This window comes from Erpetoichthys calabaricus, chromosome 2, assembly GCF_900747795.2.
Source record: "Erpetoichthys calabaricus chromosome 2, fErpCal1.3, whole genome shotgun sequence".
Lineage (NCBI taxonomy): Eukaryota > Metazoa > Chordata > Cladistia > Polypteriformes > Polypteridae > Erpetoichthys > Erpetoichthys calabaricus.
In genome coordinates this window covers 309,056,231-309,082,253 of record NC_041395.2, presented here as the reverse complement: position 1 = coordinate 309,082,253, position 26,023 = coordinate 309,056,231, and the positions used below count along the sequence as shown (strand labels likewise).

The window sequence follows — 26,023 nt, the reverse complement described above, 5'->3', positions numbered from 1 at the left end:
TCTTCATTAGGATCAGTGGATTCTAAGAAGGAAAGAAAGTAGACAGATAAGTGACCTGTAATTGAGTCTCCATAAGGCCAGTGGAAATACCACATTCCCGACAATGTACAGAATGGTTGACTGATGCCCCATTACTGAATATGATCTTTTACGAAGGTGTTTTTGGTTTCAAGTGAAGCCCTAACTTTTTAGGTTAACCAGAGTCTGCATTTTTACCCATGTTCAAATGTTCCTACACAAATGTCTAAATGTATCAAATTTAGAGGCTTAGTGAACCATTTTCAAATTTGTTTACTCTTATATCTATCTATCTATCTATCTATCTATCTATCTATCTATCTATCTATCTATCTATCTATCTATCTATCTATCTATCTATCTATCTATCTATCTATCTATCTATCTATAGGTTCTGGGGGCAGTCAATGTCTCTCTCTGCATAATTGGGTACAAAGCTGGAACTAACTCTGCAAAGTCTGCTAGACTACTGCAGGACATACTCAGTCACTGCACCCGTTTCCCTTGCTGGGGCATTTTAGAATCACCAGTGAACTTAGTGCACATATTTGAGATACAGGAGTAAAACCCGAATACCCAGAATGCTCACTGGGTTGAAGGAAACCCAGTGTCCTGGAGCTGTAAGGCACTAACACTTGGCATTAGTTGTAAAGTCTGTCTTTAAATGAAGAATGTGTAAAAACCTCCTACATTTAATCTGGTATGCATTGTGTGGTGCTATAGTGTTTACTTAAAGCATAAACCTCTGATGTAAATATTTTCTTTATTTAGCTTGTGTCTATATCTAGTCCATCTCATTCAAACTTTATAATAAAATGCTTCGAAAGGACTTCATTTCAAATTAACTTGTCCATTTTCATTTTCCAGTTATTTTCTCATTTTTCATTTACAATTCACCCAAACATGACTGTTAATTTTTTTATACTCTTGCTTTGGGTTAATTCACTGTGGATCTGACTGTTAGCTTTTAAGAGAAGTACTGTACCATAGTAGCAAGAATCCATACATTTTATGTACCTGTTTTGTTCATTATACTACTGCTGTGAGCATTATCAGTAAATATTGATACTTCTGATACATCCTCCCATATTTCCTTCATATTTCCTTTATCCTTTGTAATTTGTTCTAGCTTGGATGCATGGGCATGCATCTGTGTTAAAGTGATTCAAGGAAAGTCTCTGACATCCATCCTGCTGCAATTGCTTGTATAGATTTTAATTATTTGTACCTAATTATAATGGTTTGTGTTTCACTCTTGAAATGCTAAAATAATTAGAAATAATTCTTTATTTTTTAATCAATTATGTATGAAATGAAACAGTTTTAAATGAGCCACCAAAGTGATTTTCAATAGTTTTGTTGTTTGAAAATACTCCAGAAAATATTGAAATGCAGATCAAAAGTATCAGTGTACTGGGCTTTTAAAGCGTACCTTTGCAGCCTATAAATAAATTTATATTATTAACACACTTTTGACAACCATTATGTGTAAAGATCCTTTACCTCTTCTTGCCAGACACAGCTCTAATAACAGCATAAGACTGACAGAGTGATTGCTGTTTTATGTATTATTCAGTAGCCACTTATCACAAACTCTTTGTCTTGTGGGAATTCTGTAAATCAATGAGTAGGCTTGGCTTATTTGTTTTATTAGAATGTTGGTATTAGCTCTATCTCCTGGTTTGTTTAATGGCTTCAGGTGTAGTGAATGGTTTTATGTATTGTATTGTATGCTGGTTTTAGTTCATTTTGTTAGCTGTAATTCAGACCTAATTGTCTACTAGTATAATAACTACACTGTAGATTTCTACTTCTTGGGACTTGGCATTATTTAATCAATAAAACAAACCTACATAAACAGGACCTTGTTTGTGCTCTGCTAACGTAGGTAATTACATTGCATATTTAATGACAAAGCCTTAAGCCTGCGCATATAACATACAAAACTGGCATATTTTATCAACAGGAATACTCTGCTATTGGCTCATCTTCGATAAGCATATAGAAAGTAGAAAGTGCCTCAGGAAGTAAGAATAGACGTCTCTTTGTAATGCAGCTCTTGCATATCGATGGTGGTCAAAATATGGCAAACAGGTTTTGGACTTTAATGTTGTCCTTTTTTTCTCTTTTTGTCCACTACCAGTGAGTCATTCCTAGTGGTGCAGACAAGCAGTTTACAGCCACATGAGTTCAGTAGGATAGCAGTTTATTCATCACCGTATAGAAAATTCTACTGAAAAAGCATACTGCCATTTGTTCAAATACCATGTGGTCTGTGGGGGTGCACGCAAGTTAATAGAGACTGAATCTTTGATTTCTACAGCCTACCAATAGGTCTTACTGTCACATTTTAAATTTACATATCTAATTATAAAGTAACAAATAATAAAAAAATAAATAAAATCAAAACATAATACTTTAATTTTGTGTACAAGTCCTTTCCAATTTGTTTGGCTCTGGGCATAATATATCTTTTTGCCTTTGTTAGGGAATAAAAATCCACATTTAGGGTAATTTCCTGCCTTCTTTCTGATACTGTCAGAATAGGCATTGGATCGACAGCCCATAATTTAAGTAACCAGGTTTGAGAGAAAATATCTACTTGAATGTACATAGTTCATATTTTTGAATATTTAAACACTACTTATTTAACAGGAAACACATAAAATGTATTGTTTGTTATGCTGTGTCATTTTTGTAAACTCAAATATATATAGCTTGCAAGAAAGTTGTTCAAGTTAACTTTTAAATTATTTAAAGATATAATTTTGACTTGTTGTTTGAGTCTATATGTGTCTAAGTATACATAAACTTAACAGAATTTCCACGCCTAGTGAGAAGGCCTGCTTCAGACAACATATTACAAAGGTACAACAAATGGTTTTAGCTGAGAAGAAGAGAAGAAAACAGAACAAAATGTTTTGCTAGGGGAACTGTCATTGTTAAAAACAAATTGGTAAGGGAGAGTTGTTAGTATCATGGCAGTCCAACAGTGTCATTTTAATAAAGGGCTATAAGCTATCAGTAACAGTGTTCACTTTGTTTACAGAGCTGAATTTTACTAGAATATAATTATGGTCCAAATCCTGATCCTTAGTGAACATGTAATACTAAATTGCAATACATGTTTACTGCATTTTCTAATTAAAGTCATCCAAAGTCCATTCTTCCTGTTTAAAAGAGTAAAGTCTATCACATTTGAAACTAAATATACTGTTGTCTCTTGTTGTCTAAACAAAATTAAACTTTGTATTTTTATTTTCTGTTGTATTGACTCTGCTTTTTATGAGTTTTATTGAGGCCATAGTCAAAACTGAAAATAAAGAGTGCAGTTAGCACTGGCTCAGCAGAGCATGACACTAGGCAGTTTCATCACATCTAAATAGCTGATGCATCTGATGTAAACTGCAGAGCACAAATACTAGAATAGCTTGTGTACCCACACTTAATAACTGTCAAAAATCATCAGCCAGATCATTTATAAACTGAAAACATGTAAACTAGATTTGTTGGTGTATTTGATGTATTTTTTATTTTGATCCTTTATATTGTTTTTTGTTTGCAGAGACTTGCTGTTAAAGGTGCTATGAATTATAGTGACCAACCATATTGTGTTCCATAAGAAAATAGCTACAGCTGTGTTTTTTGTGTGTGTGTTGGGAGATTGTTTTTTTTTTTTTTGCCTCTAAAACAGTCTTTTAGCCTTCATTCAATTTTAAATTCACTGCAGAAAAATTATCCCCATTAAAAGCAATACATTATATTATAGTGTTGTTTTACTGCTTCTCTTGCCCTGAGCATTATCGGTAGTGAGACCAGCTATGTTATATGGGTTGGAGACAGTGGCACTGACCAGAAAGCAGGAGACAGAGCTGGAGGTGGCAGAGTTAAAGATTCTGAGATTTGTATCGGGTGTGACGAGGATGGACAGGATTAGAAATGAGTACATTAGAGGGTCAGCTCAGGTTGGACGGTTTGGAGACAAAGTCAGAGAGGCGAGATTGCGTTGGTTTGAACATGTGCAGAGGAGAGATGCTGGGTATATTGGGAGAAGGATGTTAAAGTTAGAGCTCCCAGGCATGAGGAAAAGAGGAAGGCCTAAGTGAAGGTTTATGGGTGTGGTGAGAGAGGACATGCAGGTGATGGGGGTTAACAGAGCAAGATGCAGAGGACAGAAAGATATGGAAGAAGATGATCCACTGTGGTAACCCCTAACAGGAGCAGCTGAAAGAAGAAGAAGAAGTAGACAAGAGTTATATCTAGCAGTCCTGTATTCCCACAGATAAATAAATAAAGAAACCTTTTAGGTAGTAAAGGGATGGATGAAAAGATGGAGATTTTCTGGCAGAAGTATAAATAAAGACTGAAAGTTTGTCTCATTTACATATTTTCATCTAATATTTTATTAAAATAATTTGTTGAACATTCTTTAAATGTATAATGTATTTCTTAGAGATATACTTTCTTACATTTGGAAAGTCCGGATTTGGCGACAATGACCTTTTTAGAATTCTATCTTTTGTCACCAACTCCACATTTTAAGAACATTTGAAATGCTGTTGAATTGTTTGAGATAAACTGAAGTTTGAAAATCAGGTTAACAAGTCCAAGAATATTTAATAGAGAGCCACACTAGCAAGAGAACAGACTTGGTTAGAAATAGAATGGTAAGAAAATTTAGATTAAAAAAAGTTTTGGAGCTTTCACATAAGTGCTGATTGGCTGTGCACAGATGGCTGACTCAGCAGCACATAACAGCATATTGTGGTTTCACAAACTATAGATAGAAATCTTGCTATGGTTTCAGTTGAACCTTTTTATTAATTGCCCTTTATGTCAGTAGTTCAAACTTTCTCAGGATCAGTACTGAAGAAGGAGCATGCTCAAAAGAAAGGAAGTAAGAAAGCAATGTACAAGTTGAATAGAAAATGTATTTTTGATCAAACCATGGTATTAAGCTACAAGCATACTTGAAAGATAGTGCTGTGGTGGTGCTTGACTTCATTTTATCTCTTACTGTGTCTTATATGGTAAGTGGTGAGCTACATATCTTATGAATAAACTGATCTACTTATTTTGCTTTTATCAGTTTTACATTTATGTATTAATATAACACTTGTGTTAAAATTCATTAGTTTATGGACAAACAGAAATGTATTGGTAATCTAAAAGCACATAAATCCTGAAATGGATTGAGTTATCCCTTAAGACTAATCGTTAAGGTACGTCACAAGTAAATTAATGAAACAGACTATTAAATTATCTGGTATTACTATTACTGACACATGCAATATATATTAAAAATATCTGTCTCAAGTCTGACATTAAGTTAAAGGCAAGGAATGTAATTGCCAGTCTGTATTTTATAGGAAGCACTAATTTGTGAAGTTTCAAAAGTAAAATAAAATTTTAAGAGATAGGTATATTCCTATTGAAAACAGAAATACATTCAGCAGTTCTAATGATGATGGGGCTAAAACTGAGTAGCTGTCCTTTTTGACATAAGACAACTACAGTAAGGTTTTATGATTTTTACTCTCAACACAGCACAGAGGATAGTGATCTAGAGCTACTGTCATTCTGCTAATACTGTAGATATCCTGCATAACCCTGTAAACAGGAAACTCTGTAGGTTAGAACAGCATTCCGGTACACAAGACATGCGCTTCCTCATGGCAGTTCATGTCCTTCCTTTAATTTTTATGTGATCCTTTGAAAGGTTTGTTAAATTTTAATATAGCCTAGCAGACAAAGTCAAATTTATCAATAAACTTTACTGCAAAACTATTTTCTTGACAATTAAACTGTTTTTTGTAGCTACTACTGTATATTAAGTATTGTACTATGTGTGTGTGTGCGTGTGTACTCTCTATACAGTATGTGTATCTATCTATGTGTCCCTGTTTAATTATAATAAGTGTCCAAACAAAATGCGCATCTGATGATGCTAAACAAACAAAAATCAGGGTCCAAGCATGAGGACCCTTTATCGGTTCATAAAGCCTGTGAGAGTCACGATGGAAAGGAGCTCCTTCCTGTGGTGCATTCTCATAACAAGTGACGCCTCCTTCTGGGAACCGTGGGATATGTAGTGGGAGGACCAGAAGGGAAGTAGTCAGTTGCCCTCACTGGCTGTCATCTCTGCGCTGTGGAGAAAAAAAGAGAGGATAAGGTTAGCGCCAACAGCCTCTCTCGACCCAAGATGGAGGTACATACCTTCGAAAACCCCAGAAGATGACCCACTGATGTGCGACACAGTTTATGCTTAAATATTGAAATTTGTTCCTAAAACACATAGATTAACAGATGTCTTTTTATGAATTTCTTTCAAAAATGCAAATTTGGATATGAAAAACTTTAAAAAAAATCTCCTAGGCTTAATTTTGAAACTTTAGTGATGTTTATATTTGGAAATGTTAAATCACACTCATCGTATCAGTTACTGTTTGTGTCTGTTTTAAAGTTAATTTGTGGAACTTTCTTTATTAATGCATTTGAGCCAATTAAGTGTGTTGTGACAAAGTAGTATGGATATACACCGAAATGAACTGAACTGAAGTAGACAAATAAGAAGAAGGGACTTGCTTTGACAAAGAAATAAAGGCAATTGCCATCAGAACAGTGGAAATCTGCCCTTTGGTCTGATGCATCCAAATTTGATGTCTGTGGTTCCAAGTCTTTATGAGATGCAGAGATGGTGAGTGAATGATGTCTCCATGTGTGAGTATCACCGAGAAGCATTGGGGGGTGGGGTGGTGTGGGCTTAATGGTGACACAAAGGGAGACAGTCACCCAAAACCCAACTCAGGGATGAAGGAGAGCTATTTTTAAAAGAAAGAGAGTAACAAGAGTGTTGTGATAGGTGAACTAAACCCAGTGAAGGTGGTTTAGGATGAGTTGCATTGTATTAAATAATCATATATTTGTATCAGTTCTGTTTGACAATACCAGATCCAGCCTTTTCCAATAAAGGCTAAATTAACAAATTCTCACTCTTGATGGTGGGCCCATTGGTAAAGGAGTAACTGAGAATATTCCTGTCCCCATTGCAGTACAGACAGGACTTTTTTCATCAGTAGCTATTTACATTTTTCTTACTGCTAAGCAGCACTTCACTGTTAGTTTCAGGTGAACCTTTGGTAAAAGTACATAATCCCATGATTAACTGGGAAAATAAAGAAATACCATTTGGAGTAGGTGTTGTTTTTGATGGATGAATTTCCATACCTTTAACAGTATGTCAAAATATTGATCTTTTACCCTCTAGTTATCCATATTTTCTTGACATCTTTATCAAACAACCCTCTCACCACATTAGCTTTACGATTGTGGCATTGAACGCCTTCTGGATGCCTCTCTTCCAAAAGTTTATGCCATACCTTGAACTGAAACTAGCTAGAGAGAAAAGGATGGATCATCTATTGATTATCATGAATTAACAAGTTCACAGTAAACTATAGTCGTTTGCTGCTTTTGATCACATAACTATATTAGTCAAGTTACTGGATGGACAATCATTGCCAAATTAGACTTAAAATTTTATTATAATTTTATATGAATTAAAAATGAGAATGAATGGCAAATGCATTCAATACTATATCTGTACTTGACCGGGTTAAAACCCATATTAAACATGTGGGACGTATTAACATATTTAAGAATATTGAAATCATTTATGAAACTTAAGAAGTGTTACATTTCACCAATCCTTTATGTTGCTTGAAAGTTACCACATTTCATGAAAGTGTTGACAAAACAAAAGACAAGGCAATTTGTGAACGGCAAGCATCAAAACCTTTAAAACAGTCCAGTTATTTATGGTATTTATTTATTAATTGTTACCATCGATTTATTAAGAATTTCAGCTCTTTAATGGCACCAATCACAATGCCTAAAACAAATATGGAATGAAGCATAAATATTAAACTGACCAGTATTATAATTTTGCTGTAATTATAATTGAAGGAGAAAGAGATGCTGAGTTTAATATAGTTCTACATGTTATTTATTCATTGTCCTCCAGCTCCTGCATGTAGAACTCAACTGGTGTCCCATGCTACACAGTGTAAAGTTGGTTGAGGTTTTCCACATCTAATCTGTTGTCAGCTTGCTATATTTTTGGTTTTGATTTTGTTATTGTGTTTATGATGTTTGAGCAATCAGAAGTGACTTTGTCTGGGTTTCTGAGCATGAACTGAGGTCCATTCCGCCTTCTCTGTAATTATGTCACTTTAAGTGCAGATTCTTGTGAAAGAAAGGCTGTGTTTGTAAGTGTCACATTCATTTGAATACTGCAGTGCAGATATGAGTTTGAAGTATTACAGAAAGCCCTCTTGCTTTGGTAGCTGGGAAGGAGAATAAACAGAAATGGTGTGACCAGAAGGGAGAACCTTCTTGCTGCCTCCTTGACCTCCTTGGATAGTGTCAAGACCCTTCATTTCATGGTTGGTCTTTTTGTGTGTATCTTAGTATATACATTCTGGTCCCCATTTAGAATGAGAAGAAGACAGGTTACATTAATAATGAGATTCCTTGTGGGCAATTGGTATGAGGAGGAAGAGCAAAATGTTCCACTTTATAGATCATTTTATTCCCCTGTTTCAGCACTCCAAATGTTTCTTCTCATCTCATTTTCAGACTCACTTAAACCAGTCCAGGGGTTTGAGCAGGTTCTTGTGCCTTTTCTAACAGACCTAAACACAAGAAGAAACAAGCACCAGTCCATAGAAAGGCTCACTTGTGCACACAGTCACTCTTAAACTCATAGGTCGCAGAATCAAGCACAGGCATTAGTGATGAGTCTTGGATTTGTGTGAAATTGACTTTCCAAAGAAACTTAGAGTTTAGAGTTTTAGGATTAAGAGTTTTGCTTTGCAAAAAGAATAGCAGAACTATGCAGTTTCTTGCCATTTTTTACCATTGACCCAGAAAGAAAGGTGTTGAATATTTATTTTAAAAAAAAACACCTTTTTCCACCTTTAATCTCAGCAGAAGTGAAAAGAAACTTAACCGCTTTGCTTATCGCAGACTGTTATACTTTGTGATGTTATATTTTTAATAACCTATGGTGCAAAATTTGGACCACTGGACAGTGGTTATGTGTTTCATTTTGGTCAAGCGTGCAAACAGGGATTTCATTGTACTGTGTACATTGCAATAAATCTGTAATTAAGTGATTACCCTACTTTGTTTTATCAAAGCAAAGCTTGTATATTTTGGCCGTGTACCAAATTAACATCTTTCTGGACAAGAAGTTTTAAATGCCTATCAGACAGCCTTGGTGTCCCAATCCCTCCTAACCCACTAACAGGTGTGTTTGGTGTTCTTCCAGATGGGCTTAAAGTGGAGAAGGACAAACAAACTGTGATTGCCTTTACTTCACTATTGGCACGTAGACTTGTCTTGCTCAACTGGAAGAATCCTCACCCATCTCTTTTTAAGTCAGTGGGTAACTGATGTTATATACTATTTGAAAATGGAAAAAATCAAACTCTCACTTAAAGGATCTGTTCAAAACTTTTTTAAAACCTGGCAGGGCCTAATCAATGACATTTTAGAATAAGCGTTGTGATGGACGGCCGGCAGCTCATCCTGGCCGACACATCCAGGACACTAGATGGTGTCTTCTCTGCAGCCTAGAGGTGCCTCGGATTCCCGCAGGGCATCATGGAAGATGGAGTTTGGCTTCACAACCCTGCTGGGTACCCTGAGGACCACCGTGTGACGCTGCAGGGACATGAGGGGATTTTTGTTTCCCGTATATCCCGGAAGTACTCCCAAGTCACAGGGACGGAGGAACAGAAGTACTTCCGGGCTGAAGAAAAGTGTAATTCTCCATCTGACCCGGAAGTGCTGACAAGTCACGTGAACAGAAGCGGAGAAGCACTTCCCGGTCAAGGACTATATAAAGGACTATGGGAGACCCAGTAAGTGAGCCGGAGTTGGGAGGGAGTGTGACAGAGCTGCTGGGAGGAGAGGAGGAATATTATTGTATTTACTATTGTGTTTATTGATTGTGTATATGGTGGTGGAGGTGCTTTGCGGCACTTTGGAGAAGAAAATTAAATTACTTCTTGGTGCTTTTAAACCTGCGTCTGCATCTGTCTGTTGGGTTTCATGGGGCAACAGCACCCTCATAGCGTCCGCTTATTGACAGCGTTTAAATTGGGGGAAAAGACTCCTTTCACTCTTTACTACTCTCAAGTGTTTTACTCTGGCTGTTGGCCTTCCTCTCTTTCTCATGGGTGGGGGTTGATTTGAATTTAGTTCTGTTAAGTTTTGACTTGATTGTATGGAATGTTATATGTTTTTAATTCATTCAATAAAAAAGCAAAGCTTGTATTTTTGAAAACATCAGCACTTTTGTTCACCTGCATATTCTAAATGACTTTGCAATACCTACTGTATCTGCACTCAGAGTTGCACACTTTCTGTGCCATCACTTGCACACACCTTTAGTGTTAAGATACAGTGAAACAGAATGAAGCATATTTTTTCTGAATCACTCTTGTTCAGGCGATGATAGAAAGAGAATTACTGAATATGGTGTTTTTGAGTGACTAAAAATAATTTTCCTTTGTTGTTAAGCATTTATTCAAGTCCATTTTATGATGAGGCTGTTCTAATTTTAGACTTTGATTCCAATATAGGGGTTGTGATTGATAGTAATTTTACATTTTTGTATCTTTAGTGCTGAAGAGCTGTGTAGTGTCACTTGAAAGCATTGCTGATTTATAGCACATTCACCTGTGCCAGAGAGGGCCTGGTTAAGAGGAGAGAAACTTTGGGATTATTAATAATTAGCTGCTCCATCATCTCTCTATAAAATTTCTTTGGTAATTTTTATATCTTCTATATCAAACAAAGAGCTCAGTTATCACCATTTTAAATAAGAAAGGAAATATTTTATGTTGGTATGTTGTTTAAAATGACAGATCCTTTACTTCACTAATTCTACATTTGGCTAGCAGATGTCCTCATTTTGTTTCTCCATGAGTCAATGAAGCTATTAGCAAAACATGGAGGAATCAGTGACGAAGAAAGGTACATCCTTGCCAGTGGTTTTAGCCCCAGCGAAAAGGGCAAAATGAAGAATATAAATGAAGTAATCTGTAAACTATGTATGAAGGCACTTAGTGCAAAAGAGTCCCAGACAACAAACCTTTATGGTCACATGCTGACTCTGCACTCTGACTCCCAAAGGTCATGCAAAAAGACATTTTCCCCTTGGGGATTAACAACATTTTTTTTTAAAAATCATCTGGTTGAATATACAGAATTATCTAACACAAAAAACATTGCTGCTACAGGCAATGAAGGCCAACAGTCGAAGGCGGTAGCATGCTATTTAACCAAAGAAAGGGTCCCTTTGTAGAGAAGAGCACTTTCAAAGAGATGAAAATGTAACAGTATGGTAGACAAAATAGTTTAATTGTAATATGAAACTGTGAACTGCTGCACTGTGTATTGCTCTTATCTGTTAAAACATGGAAAAACCTTTCTACATTGTCTGTGCACGTCATCAGTTATTTATAATGGCCTTATAAGCTACGTGGTACACTAGCTGGTGCTATATAGCTAAACCAAGCGCACTTTAAAGTAGTGTTGGGCGGTATGACCAAAATTCTATATCACAATATTTTTCTAAATTATCCCGGTTTCACGGTATTCAACGGTATTTTTTTCCCATGCGTGAGTTAACCACATTTTCTACTGCAATTACTGCAGTAGACTGGTTAAGAATAACCTATGTCATGAGAATTGTACATTGTACAAAAAAACATTTTAATGTGCACACAAGTATTAATACAGGTTTGCATGGCCCCATAAAGTGATAGTTTTCAAGGAGGGGGGGGACTAATGAGGCACTAATGAAGAGAAGGAATCACATTGCATGACAGTTGCTGTCAAAATATAGAACCTTTTTATTGAACAAATTTTGCAAACAACTTAAACAAAAATTTTGGAAACAAATTGCCAACCATCCAAAGAGGCATTTAGACTTAGTAAAATATCCAGAGGTGCTTGTCAAAAGTTGTATTGCACTGAACATGTCTTAGAAAAGGAATAAATGGTAAATATTTTTTGTAAACCAACTACACTTTCTGTTAATGTTAACAATCTCTGACCACTGACACGTTAAAGTGACTTTTTAAACAACTTTACCATCATTAAACTGCTTAATATTTAAACTAATAAGTAATAACAATAAAATAAATAATAGTGCAACTTCCAGTAATAATACTATTACTTCAAAACTTCAAGCCCAGGTACATTACACAGTATTCACCAAAATAAAATAAAACAAGTTCAACTTGGCTTGCAGTATTATCCAGTAGTACAGAAACAGTATTCACACATTTGAACATAATGGTCCACATCCGACCTTTTAAAACCAAAGTATCTACAGACATGGCTCCTTTTTTTCGTCAAAAGTTCTTCTGTGTCATCATGATCAACTTTACCGTCTGCTACGGTTTCAGTTTCAGAATGTTCTCTGTCCATTTTCACCGCTCAATACCTCCACTAACACATGAACTCTGTTGCATGTGTATTTTGCGGTGCACCAGTGAAAAAGGTCCCCCCTTAAACAGTTTCCCGCTGCGCCAGTTCCGAATGTTGTTTAGGCTATTTAAACCGGTGTTTCAGTATAAGAAAAATCCATATCATAACAAAAATAAAAAAATGTTTTTGGTATGAACCGGTATACCGCCCAGCACTAGTTTATTTTTCCAAATTATATTTTCTGTCTTACTCTGAAGGATAACACCAAACTACTATAAACTAGCATAGCACAGGAATCTCAGACGACGCCTGCTGCAAATAAGACTTGCTTGACATCTTTCTTGTGAGGTTTATAAATCTTGTCACTGCGGCAGTTTAGTGCTTTGCAGAAATTTCTGCAAATGTTTGGAGCCCATTGTTGACACACAGTATCATTGGCCATGATATTCTAACCATGAAAATCATGAACAGGTGAGGAGGTAAGGTGCAGTCATAGTGCAGCACAGCACTAACCATGATTGGTCAAGAATTTATATCTCATATGCAAACACCACTTTTCAAATATATTAGCACCAAGTAGCATCCTTGGAATCACATATTCCAGTAGCACTGTCCACTAGATCAGGGGTCCCCAACTCCAGTCCTGGAGGGCTGCAGTGGCTGCAGCTTTTCATTCTAACCCTTTTCTTAATTACTGACCTTTTTTTTTACTGCTGATTAACTTCTTTTGGATTAATTTTAATTGACTTGTTTTTTTACGATTTGTTCCCCTGAATTTCTCCATCGTTCCTCTGAATTGCTTCATTTCTTTTCTTAAACGGCACGCAAACAGAAATGAAATGTGAAGTGAGTGAGCCTCCACTCAGTTTCACTCCAACCAGTTGCTTAATTAGGCACTGAGTCTTGTTGTTAATTAAACCCGTTTTTTAATTCCATGGCTTGTTACTGCTCTCATTTTGCAATAGCAGACATTTCTGAAATTGTTGATTTTCTCTTTTCTAAGAGCACTGTTCAAATGTTTTGATGACCTGAGCAGATCAGCATTCCTGAGACCTTCACCTTTCTTTATTTTCAGATATTGTGTAATGGTCACAGTTTCCTGGTCATGTTTTGGTTCATTTTATATGTCATTATTGTATGGCAGCCAGTTAAGGAAAAAGAAACAATTAAGGCGTCTGAGACTTCAAGAACAAGTCAAATAAAATTAATTCAAAAGAAGTTAATTAGGAGCAAAAACAGGTCACTAATTAAGAAAAGTGAATGAAAATCTGCAGCCACTGGGACCCTCCAGGACCAAAGCTTGGGACCCCTGCACTAGATACTATGGTGCACACAGTCATAGGCACTTCTAGAAAGAACTGATGATTTTCCACGATTACCAATATTACACCTACATGGATAAAAAGTTGGGTAGAAACGAAATGCATGGACAGGTCTGTTTTTCTCCACTTTTCTTTTTTTATGCTATTTCTGCATGTGGTGCATACTTGTAATTTTATGAATGTGTTTTATATTTCTATTATTGTAGGTTTCATTTTTGAATTGGTCCCACTTCTGTGTAAATGAGCTCTGTCATGGCCCCATTCTGGCTGACACTGTTGGGATAGGCTCACACAAAGCTAAGTTGGATGAAGTAGGTTTGATAGAACATTAGAACACTCTAGACAAGAACAGGCCATTCAGCCCAACAAAGCTCTCCAGTCCTATCCACTTATTTCTTCCAAGAAAACATCAAGTCGAGTTTTGAAAGACCCTAACGTCTTACTGTCTACCACACTACTTGGTAGCTTATTCCAAGTTTCTATCATTCTTTGTGTAAAGAAAAACTTCCTAATGTTTGTGTGAAATTTACCCTTAACCCTTTAACCGCCAACTCCCTAAATATTCCCCAAGCCAGGCGAAATCTGAACAATTTTTGTTTTTTTACTTTTTTACATTTTTTTTACATTTTTTACATTTATTCAAGCAGTATTGACCACTAAATGTTGTGCAAGTTGCCAGTGTATACACGAAATCTATAAATGTAACCTGAATTCTCAGCTAAGCAAAACATCTTGATACCAAACCGTGCCCTTTTCAATGGTAGATACTGTCGAAACTGTAAGCGGCCCTTCCACGACAATAAACTTTCATCAACTGCAACTGACGGTCCTGGCATGTAGGGCAACTGAAATGCTTCAAATAAATGATCAATCAAAGGACGTAGCTTGAACAAGCGGTCGCGGTTTGGATCTTTCTTATCTGGCTCGTTTCTGTTGTCATTCAAATGAAAGAATTTCAGCAGCAAAGAGAATCGGTTACGTGTCATGACAGCTGCAAAAATAGGTGTTGCATACATAGGATCTGTAGACCAGTACATCTCAATATCTGGTTTTCTGATTATTCCCATCAACATCAAAATCCCAATGAATTTTTTCATTTCGTTTTCATCAGTGTCAAACCAAGCACGAACACGGGAATGTGGAGGTAAATTGGGATTTTTCTCAATAAACTGTGCTGCATACAGATTTGTCTGATGAACAAAATGTCTGATCAAATCAGGTGACACAAACAGCTCATAAAACTGCTCAGCAGTGTAATTGTTTACATCAACAATAAAGCCACACGTTCCCTCAAACGAATGCAGAAAAGGTAGTTCACCACGGGCAGCAGCCCAGCTGAGATGCTGGGGATACACCCACTCAGCGCCGTCATCCGATGCGTCTTCATTCACAATATCATGCAGCGCACGTTGCTGCTCATCACTGTCACTAAAATCTTCTTCAGAACTGCTACAATCATGATCAGAACTGTCCAAAATCGCCTGCAAAGCCTCACTTGAAGTCAGTTTACGTTTCGCCATATTCACAGCTGTTACATGCGAATCACGTCACATGACCGGCCAAAACAACCACAGACTTGTCGAAATACAACGTAGTAATAATACCCACGCCAAACCGTCAGTTATACTACTTGCCAGGCATTCATATAACCACAGGCAAATGTGCCGGATAATTCCGGCAGTATGGCGTTAGCATTAAAACAGCGGTGCCGGATATATCCGGCAGAGGGCGGTGAAGGGGTTAACAAGTTTCCATCTATGCCCCCGTGTTCTTGATGAACTCATTTTAAAATAACAGTCTCAATCCACTGTACTAATTCCCTTCATAATTTTAAACACTTCAATCATGTCACCTCTTAATCTTCTTTTGCTTAAACTGTAAAGGCTCAGCTGTTTTAATCTTTCCTCATAATTCATCCCCTGTAGCCCTGGAATCAGCCTAGTTGCTCTTCTCTGGACCTTTTCTAGTGCTGCTATGTCCTTTTTGTGGCCCGGAGACCAAAACTGCACACGGTACTCCAGATGAGGCCTCACCGGTGCATTATAAACAGCACTGTGTGATAGTGTGAGGTTATGCTTTGTTTGGTAGTTTTTTCTCTTAGTAGCCATCTGAGCAGTGTAATAAAATATATATTGTAATGTTTAAAGACAAACAAACCCATTAAGAAAACCCTATTACTTGCTGTACTGACTAAAATAAAACGTTGCGTAAGATGAGGTACATTTTTACTTTTTATTGAAGCTCACCAAGTTAAATTTTCTGGGCAAAGGTTTTCCCTGTAGTTTTGTTTTTCCTTTGCTTTGATTTTTTTTTTCCTTTCTATTTTAAACACAAAGCAATGACGCAAATGAGATGAGGAAAGGGGGAAATATGGGTGACCATTATCCTACAGTATATGAAAAAAAAACTGGATGTTTCCTAGAAATAAAATTGCTTTCAGTAAGTTCTTAGATTTTACAATTAATTACTGCTGTACACCTGAAAACCTTTCTTCAGTAGAATATTTGATGAGCAATAAAAGGAAATGGTCCAGATGTTTGTTAGATTTTAAATATGATGGTATTTTAGTGAAATTAAGAAGACAATACTGTAATGCAGTAACGTAAAATGTGTTTTCTCTTCTCTTTTTGCAGGAACCTGAAACTATGCAGGGCGGCATCTTTCAAGTCTGTTTTTTTGTCACAGCAGCGATTCTCAATCGTCCTTTCTTGTTCCCGAAGGAAAATGCCACCATTCCTGAACGGGATGAAGAAATCATCACCCGGATGAAAGAGCATGAAAAGGCATATGAAATGGAGAGAGCTCGGCTTGAGCAAGAAGCAGCCAAAATGAATCAAGCCGAGGAAAAGCCAGTGGTGGAGGAGTTTAACCAAAGCTGGGATTTCTGGAGTGCTGTGTCCTTAGTTATATTTTTAATGATTGAGATATGGAGACAAGACTTCCAGGATGGCAACAACCAAGATTCAAGTTCTGAAGAAGAGGACTATCTTTCTTTTGGAAATGTTGCCAAAAAAATGATCCTTCCAGACAAAGGTGTACTGGCCAGCTTTCATGACAGCTGCATTGGTGTCTCTGGAACAGACTTCTGGAGAATGCGGGAGTTTGTTGAAAGCTTTGCTGACGATCTTTTAGAAGCTTTGAGGAGTACCTGTAACAGGGATGCAGACATGGAGGTTGAGGACTGCATTGGTATTGGAAGCATGTATGAAAACTGGAAAGTGGGCAAGCCAGTGCTTTGTGACTTGATTGTACCTTTTACTCCACCCGAGCCATATCGCTTTACTTTTGAGCACTGGTGCAGCCCTGGAAATGACGTTCCACCCACCTGGCAAGGATGCGGTAGAATCAAAATCGTAAACGCAAATGAGGATAAGCTCGATTGTCTCTGTGGCAGGACCAATCTTGGAGAGGACATGCTGTGTTTACTGCATAGTAAAGCCGAGAAGGTCAAAACCAAAAATGCCATGGATGGCCTACTCTGCTCAAAGAATACCACTTACTTGGCCAAAGATCAAGTTATGAAATGGTTTCAAATTTCTATAACTAAAGCTTGGAACCAAATTTCCCACAAACATAAATTTGACCTGACATTCCACAGTTTGGATTCACCTGGAGCTATAAAAGTCAAATTTCAGTCAGGTAAGGTCATTGTGTTTAATATCACACCAGTAGTCCAGTATGAAGACACCGATGCCTATTTGTTGTCTCATTTTGAGAGTTCTAACAACAACCTTTCAGATATTTATTGGCCAATGACTTTTGCTGTCTACGAAAAGAACTTGTTTAAATTCTTTGCGAAGAATCTTCCCAGCAATTCATGTCACCTCAGCTGCCTTCAGATTGTTGCTTTCCTGCACAAGAAACAATGCAGCCTTACAGGAAAGAGTGGCCTCACAAGCTACCACCTTAAGACCACATTGCTGCATCTGCTTCTAAGCAAAATGCCTTCAGAGTGGCATTCTGATCAACTGCAGAAGAGACTGCGAGACATTCTCGTGTTTCTCGAGAAGAGTCTTCAGGAGAAAAAGCTGTATCACGTTTTAATTGGAAACCACAAAGTTCCAAAGTGGTTGAACATCCCAATGGTATTTCGAGAGGCAGAGCCACTTAATCTGTTGAGGCCCCTTCTACTGAAGGGAGATCTTTACGTCAAGACAGTGGAGACTTTCCAGGAGATGCTGAGGAATGCTCCTGTCTTGATACAAGAGTACATGCCACATTTTCCAAATGGGATTATCCATCTTCAGTGAATGCTGCTTTTTTAATGCCTCTGTTTGTAAAAGAACAGCCTCTAGGTATAAATGTCTTGGTTTACAGTACAAGATGATACAGCCGACTTGCACTTTTTTGATTGCTTTATGTAACTTTGTTTTTTTTTTTTATAAGTAGTTGTTTCACACGTATTTCTTAGCCAAAGTGTTGCTTATTTGCTCACGATGAGCAGTTTTGAAATTGGTCAGAATGCATTTCCTTTTATAGCTCCCATTGGTGATGAACGCTGACCATCCAGCAAGCTTGTAGAGTATTCATCTTTTTTTTATCAGTAATGCTCTTAAAGATCACTGCCTTATTCTATAAAAACGTACGAATGTCGCTCTGAAAGGAAATCCACTTTTAACCCTTAGCAGAGCCCTTTCTACCACAGTCATAACCAAAACGCTATCATAATTACCAGATGTATTGTCGGGTACTTAGTTCATTATAAGAAATTCATTTGTAGTATAGCAGGTAACCTGATGACTTATCCACAGCTTTTTAGCTTGGAGTCTGGGATGTTATACTATTTTTATTCTGTTACATGCTTTTTGTGTATTTTCAAACTCAGGGGTACTTAGTTGTTTTAAAATGAGTCACTTGATGAGAAAAATGAGACGTCATGTTGTTCCAGAACCATTACCAGAACTCAAGATATTTTGCATGGCTCTCAATCTGCCAGACTGACCGTCATTCAGTTTTTTTTTTGTAAAGTAAAGGAGCTATATAAATGAAATTATTATTGTTATTATTATAAAATTTAGGGTTTCATAATCCTAGGCTCATGTGCTCTCATGTCCTACCACATCTCTGTGAGGTCAGTTTAACCGCAGCCTCTAAATTGACTGTGCTTCTGGAGTTTTAGATCACAGTTCATCATTGTGAAGAGTCTTTTGAACCTATCACTTATTATCGATAGGAGACGGACAGGACTGACAACACCTGAACCTGGAGTTAAGGAGGAAACCAGGATGGAAACCTTGAGTATCGGAAATTTTATTTGATCATTTGATGAAGGCGATTCATTGTTTTGTTTTGTATCTGACTGATGCAGAGGTGAGGTGAGGTGAGGTTAGGAGCAGGCGCATTGCTGCAGCCACCACATGACAAACCAACTCAGGATCCCAGATTAGGACCCGAGTGCAGCCAGGTGACGGGTGACACCTCAGCACCACACCAGTTCAGATGGAATGGAACCAGTGTGAGTTTTTTTCTGGTGGCTGGAGTGCCAATTCTGCCACCAACCCCCAGATTTTTTCCCTGCAGGTCGGAGGGCCTACATGCAGGGCTGGATGCAGGTTAACGTCATACCCAGGATGGAGAGATTGCAGGTTAAGGGCCTTGCTCAAGGGACACATGAAGTACAGTCACTTTTGGCATTTATGGGATTTGAACTGGCAGCCTTCTGAATGCCAATGCAAATCCCTAGCCTGAGAGCCAGAGGCAAATAAAAAAACTTTAATAGGCCCCTTAGCCAACCTGTTGTGCAATTCAGTATTTAGGTGATTGTCACTCATGTCTGCTGTGGCTCCTTTGAAACATTCTGGTAGATGTTTCTTCACTTTGATCTAGTAAGGATTCATTGATCCACACAGTCATGCAGAGAGCTAAGGGTGAGCACAAGCAGTACGATGTTTCCCTTTTTGACTGAATTGATGAGGTCTCCATTATTCCTTACATATTGAGTCTCATCTCATTGTTCTTACATAACATTAAGGCAGAGGTCCTCAATCACGGTCCTGGAGGGCCGCAGTGGCTGCAGGTTTTTGCTCCAACCCAATTGCTTAATAATAAGCCCTTATTGCCCAAGTAACACTTCTGCTTCACTTTAGTTGTCTCACTTGTTAAGATTTTGACCGTTTATTGCTTATTTTAGTCTTAAACAGCTGTATTCTTGGTTTTTAATGGCTCCTAATTAGCAATAACATGCAAATGACAAAAGAGAGCAGCATTTCTCCATTTAGCTTGTTACTATTTACACCTCTGTGCATTTATTATGCACTACTGGGTTAAATTAAATACTTCGAAGGAAAGTGAAGAGCAAAAAGTGAAGGACTGAGAATTACTCCTTCATTTTAGGCTTCAAATCATTTGGATGATATCCTTAGACAGGGGAAGAAAATCCAGGATATGAGAATGACCTGACATGGCAGAGTTAAAGCACTAACAAGCCATGAAATTAAATTATTGGAAAGAATTGCTTTCTAATTAAGCAACCGGGTTAGAACAAAAACCTGCAGCCACTGCGGCCCTCCAGGACTGTGATTGAGGACCCCTGCATTTAAGGTAAGGTATTATGTGTGGGGCACCTGCCTCTTTACTTCCATTGGCATCACATGGCCTGAGGCAACACTTCACACACACTTGTCACCTTCAGCAAGAGGCTTGAGGAGATTTTGGATCCATTTTCTATTGTAACAGCATACTTTTGGTGGAGTAGGTGACCTCCTTTTCTTTGTAATTATTATTTGAGTGTAGTAAACCCAGCTCCTCAGCCAATTTCATTTAATTAAATAACTCCATTTATCCCAGGTAATTCACTTAATGGTAAAATCCAGGGAACTCTGTTCAAATGGGAATACAGCTGTAGCCATTGATGAAGCTTAGGCAGAATGTCTGAGAGAAGTAAACGGTTATAACATCACTGTGTCCTGCTTCAACTGACGGAAGGCTAGGGGCTTGCAACTGTAATTGTATTTGGTGTCGGCCCAGTCACCATGAAGGACTCTTTAGCCCTGTTGTTTATATTTCTTTCCCACTGTAAATTTTAGTGTCCTGGTTTAGGACAGGGGTCGCCAACTCCAGCCCTGGCTGCAGGTTTTCATTCTAGCTCTTTTCTTAATTAGTGACCTGTTTTTGCTGCTGATAAACTTCTTTTGAATTCATTTTAATTCACTTGTTCTTGAAGACTCGGACCCCTTCATTGTTTCGTTTTCTGTAACTGACTGCCATACAATAATGAGCCAAAACATGACCAGTAAACTGTGTCCATCATACATCCATCCATCCATTATCCAACCCGCTATATCCTAACTACAGGGTCACGGGGGTCTGCTGGAGCCAATCCCAGCCAACACAGAGCGCAAGGCAGGAAACAAACCCTGGGCAGGGCGCTAGCCCACCGTAGGTCCATCATACGATATCTGAAAATAAAGAAAGATGAAGGTGTCAGGAATGTCGATCTGCTCAGGTCCACAAGACATTTTATCAGTGCTCTTAGAAAAGAGAAAATCAACAATTTTAGAAATGTCTGCTATTGCACCACGAGAGCAGCAACAAGCCACGAAATTAAAGAACGGGTTTAGTTAACGACAAGAATCGGCACCTCATTGAGCAGCTGGTTGAAGTGAAATTGGTTGGAGTTTGAGGCCCTGAGTGAGTTGGTCTTCTGTTGGTTTCACATTTCATTTCTGTTTGGGTGCCATTTAAGGAAAGAAATGAAGCAATTCAGAGGAAAGATGAAGAAATTCAGGGGAACAAATCTTAAAAAAGCAATTCAATTAAAATGAATTCACAAGAAGTTAATTAGTAGCACAAACAGGGCACTCAATTTAAAAGGGTTAGAATGAAAAACTGCGGCCACGGTGGTCCTCCAGGATCGAACTTGGCGACCCCTGGTTTAGGAAGATTTCATTATACATTCTGTAGAATTGCAACACTCCAAAACGACTCACTTACATAATCAAATTGTGTGATGGAATGTTAAAAGTTTGGTCAATTTGTCAGTAAAATGTCGTTGGTATTGTCTAGGTGGTGGATGTGACTTTGCCTGATCTGTTATGAGGGATTTCATTTCATTTTCATCCTGTAACTGGTGCAGCCATGGCCTTTGGCAAAAGGATTTAGTTTTCATAATGTTGATATTTCTGTATGTTTTAAAATAAGCAAAGCATTGTGTAAATATGAAGACATTCTGTGTGGAAATTGTAGTGTGCCACTGGGTATTTTCTTCTTTTTAACATGAGATTTTGCTGCTGATTGTTTCACATATTTTCTAAACATTGAACATTGCAGTTTCAAAAATTGCCGGATAAGACTAATTATCTCATCCTAAATATTACCCGGTTTCTGTTATCTTACACTGGTTTATTGCATTAATGGTTAAAAGTGTGTCTCTAGAGCCTTAATAAATAACGTTTTTCTTCAGCCAACCTAATTCTAGGCAATTGCTTTTGAGCCTAAAATGAAGCCAACTGCTGATTCTTTTGTGATCCTGCGTTTAAAAAAAAAATCGTCAGAGTAAAGAATGATCAAGGCAGAAATGAGAGCTGTGATCTCAACAAGATATACCCGATGTGAAACAGATAAAGATGAGATAAAGTGAAAGGCTGGAATGAGACGCTGTGGCCTTGCAGGGACAGGTCTGCCCAACGCTGGCATGAATGAGGCTCGCGAGGCCCAGCTGTCCTTTCATTTAGTGCACCAGGCATGTGCCATCCTAGACAGGACAGCGTGTGTGATATGACTCGCTAAAAGCACTTACTCTGCTGAAATCATCAAAAATATTCATTTAAAGCCTTTATATGGCTGTAGATAGGGAAAGAAAATGGAATTAAAAGTACTGTATATATTTTATTTGTATATAATTGCACAAGCATAGTTTTTAAATATTATATATTTAATCTTATGTTTTCTTACAAAATCTGAAGAAAATATAGTACAAATAAGAATATTTATGTCTATTTTGTAAAGACTGCTTCCTCTTTGGAAGATACAAATATAATATTAAAGTTATCATAGTTGCCAACTAGCCTGCTTGGGGCTCAGTGGATTGCTGAAATACTCCATTAGGCCCTCGTTTAAAGTAAACCGTTAAAACTAAAGTGAAGAAAGGGGTTAATGGACAGGGAGATTTTTTTTTCATAATACTGTACATTTTTTCACAGTTTTTACAGGCGCAGAGGTATTACATATTATTTTTGTTCGTTTAACAGGCAAAATCTGCTATCACATTTAAGATTTTCCTGGTAAACCCACCTGCATAGCCTCCACCATTCAGAAGCTCACTGGCCGGACCACGAGTGACCCAGGATCATTTGTGTCTCGGGGCAGAGGTGGCAAGTGTCTTTCTGCCTGACTCGCATCTCAGACGGCTTTTTCTCAGTCTCTGGTTGATTTGCTCTCACTAGGAGAGGCCTTTTTCTTTATTTTTTCTTATTGGGCTTCTCCGCCTGGTGCTGTTGAGTCACCTCGACCAGGCCTTCCATATTGTTGTTCCAGGACTGTCAATGGATGGGTCGAGTGAGTCTTTCTGGAAGAGCGTGAATGAGTTAATCACAGGAGATCATCTCATCTGTTTTGTTGATGGTGTGTTCTCTGGGCCGGAGCCACCTGGCTATTTTCAAAAACTTGGATTTCTAGTGGGCCGGTTAGCATCAAAACATCATTCGTGGAACTTCTTTGCTTGGCTGCCTGGGGATAGGCCATACCTGGAGAGTATCTTGTTCTTCAATTAAGTTGTAGTCTCCTGCGGCTCTTTGCTCAAAGTCATAATATTCAGTTGTCCACTTATTTCTGGTGGTGGACCTTTCAAATATTAAAATGAATACATCAGTGTCATTGTGGGGGCACAATAGGACGAGTGCTCATGACAGGCTGAGGGCACACTGTCTTCCATGCCTCCCTCGCCTCGTACCACATCTCCACAAAGCCCACCTGTGGCATCACGACCTGTACTTTAATCTGCTGGACCTGTTTTTTCCATATATCATATGCTATTTGGTTGGGCTTGTTGGAGTTCCATTCCGTATGTAAATCCTGCCAACTATGCCACTGTAGAAAGAATGGGATTGCTTAGACTGAAAAAGTTTGGGTTACCAGTCAGTACCCCCCTGTTTAATAATGGATGAGAAAAAAACAGAGAAATAAATTGCACTTTTGAATGCAAAACAAGATGGCAATGATTGATGCAAAATCAAAGTAGATGCTTGGGTGGGTCGCTTTGTTCTCCTCCATGTCAGGTTCTTCAGTAAGTGCCCATTTCTGGTGGGCTTCTTTGTTTTATATCAGTGTCCTGAAAGGGGCATGGCTTGGTGGTGGAAATGGGAACTGGGTCTCTTGACATTCGGCCAATGAGCTTCTGAACTGCAGACTGGGAAAGACGTGGAGTTAATGACCCCCCAGTTAGGGTGGTATTGGAGCCTTGAAAATGTCTGTGAGGCACTCGTGCTCGACAATCATTAATGCCAATTTAATATTAAAGATTAAAACAGATGTTCTATCAGAACTTTGCACTTTTATTAACAGCCAGCAGCTGCGCTGTACTGCAGGCCCCATACGTAAGTAAGCATTGTTACGCTGCAGTGTATTTAGCCGTGCTTTGGAGTTTAATGCGTAGCATGTTTACTGATGTCACCTACAAGTGGTGCCAACTGTTGACTCCTTACAAACGTAGAACGGGTTTTGAACCTTTCATTTGAGTTAATTCCTGTTTAATTGGATGTGATTTGGAGAAACAGACAAGTGCTTCAGTTAACATAGGCATTGTGAAATCCTCTTTGTGTGCTGCTATCATTACTTTAATACCTGATAGAAGGATATGAAGCCAAGATAATACTGGAGGTGTGCAGTGGGGTCCTTCACACCTACCTCCTTTGTCGTAGTAATGGGTTCTCACCAGTAATGCTGATTTGGCCTGCAGCTTTAGTTTCCCACTGTTGTGACCAGGGTAGAGAAGGCCAGAATTGGATGAATGACTGAGATCATCAGCTTTTGGTTGACATCAAGGCAGGCCTTTTTTTTTTTACCTTTCAGATTCTTTTCTATCAACAGAAGGGTGAACTTCATTATGTGTAGACCTCTGCGTTGTTAGAATTGTGCAGGTGTTTTGTTCAAGCTGCTTGTTCAGGGCCACACAAGGAGCACTTTGTTCTGTCGAGAGTTTGTTGTACTGCGATGGTAAAGACACATTTAAATGAATGCCCCGAAAGAAAAGCTAAGCTTCTGTGCCTTATGTTCATCTTGTCAAAATGTTAGTTGCTTTTGCAATCTCAGTATTTCTGAAGGACAGTGTGTATTTTGTTTTTCTGATGCCAGTCCATTTTCTGTATGTTGCCATATGTTGTACTTTAAAAGTTGAAATATTTTGCTTTATAAAGCACCTTGTGATGAACGCTCTGTAAAAAAATCACGAGCCTTTGTGTCATAACAGACTTTTGCTCAATGGCAAAAATAAAAGCTACTCTTAAGTGGAATCTTTCAACAAAATAATAATTCACGACATATTCCTTAAACAGATTCCATTATCTCAGTGGCTTTTTAGAGAATGTGTTCCACCAAGTGACCACCAATTTGTTTGAATGGGACTTTCAGTGTCATAAAGAGACCAACTGTACATCCACTGATCCCCAAATAGGCTAACATAAGAAAACAAACTATTTAAACAAATTACATGTTACTGAAAACTCAGTTATGACTTTTATGTATTCTGTTCTTACCTGGTTATAAAATACAATATTACATATACAGTCATGTCAGATTTACTGTTTTGGCATCAGACTTGTTAGAACTGAATAATGGATGGGGTGCTGAAAAGTGCCCTATGCATATTGGGTCTAATAAAGGGCTTCCCATGAATTTTGTATTCATTTTCATTTGCACAAATTTTTTAATTGTCATTGTCTTTTCAAGTTTTCAGAAGTTAAATATATAGACTGGAAAACTGAAGCAATAAGAAGTAAATCTGAATGGAGTACGTTTCAGAAAACAGCTTCACCATTACGATGGCTACGGAGTTAGAAACTGCCAAATCAATCTTTCATACTCGTAGATTTTCAAAAAAACGAGAAGCTGGAGGCATCAGAAGTAACCTGCAAAACTGGATCTCAAGTTACTCAACTGGCAGGACACCAAGAGGACAGATAAGAGGAGAAATGGGTCGTCACTTGGGGGACTGTCCTTGGACCACTTAGTCTTTCTGATTTATA

General features: G+C 38.0%; 2 protein-coding genes across 2 annotated transcripts in view; one reads left to right on the top strand and one right to left on the bottom strand.

Annotated features, from left to right (window-relative positions):
* LOC114647236 (inositol 1,4,5-trisphosphate receptor-interacting protein) overlaps window positions 1-19,810 on the top strand; it is a 45,389-nt gene extending 25,579 nt beyond the window's left edge. Inside the window, exon 2 of the mRNA XM_028795876.2 lies at window positions 16,478-19,810. Coding sequence (XP_028651709.1) covers window positions 16,490-18,094 — 1,605 coding nt within the window. The 5' untranslated portion in view covers window positions 16,478-16,489 and the 3' untranslated portion in view covers window positions 18,095-19,810. The remainder of the gene's footprint in view (window positions 1-16,477) is intronic.
* atp5md (ATP synthase membrane subunit k) overlaps window positions 1-26,023 on the bottom strand; it is a 550,207-nt gene that overhangs the window by 387,208 nt on the left and 136,976 nt on the right. The gene's annotated exons all lie outside the window — the stretch shown is intronic.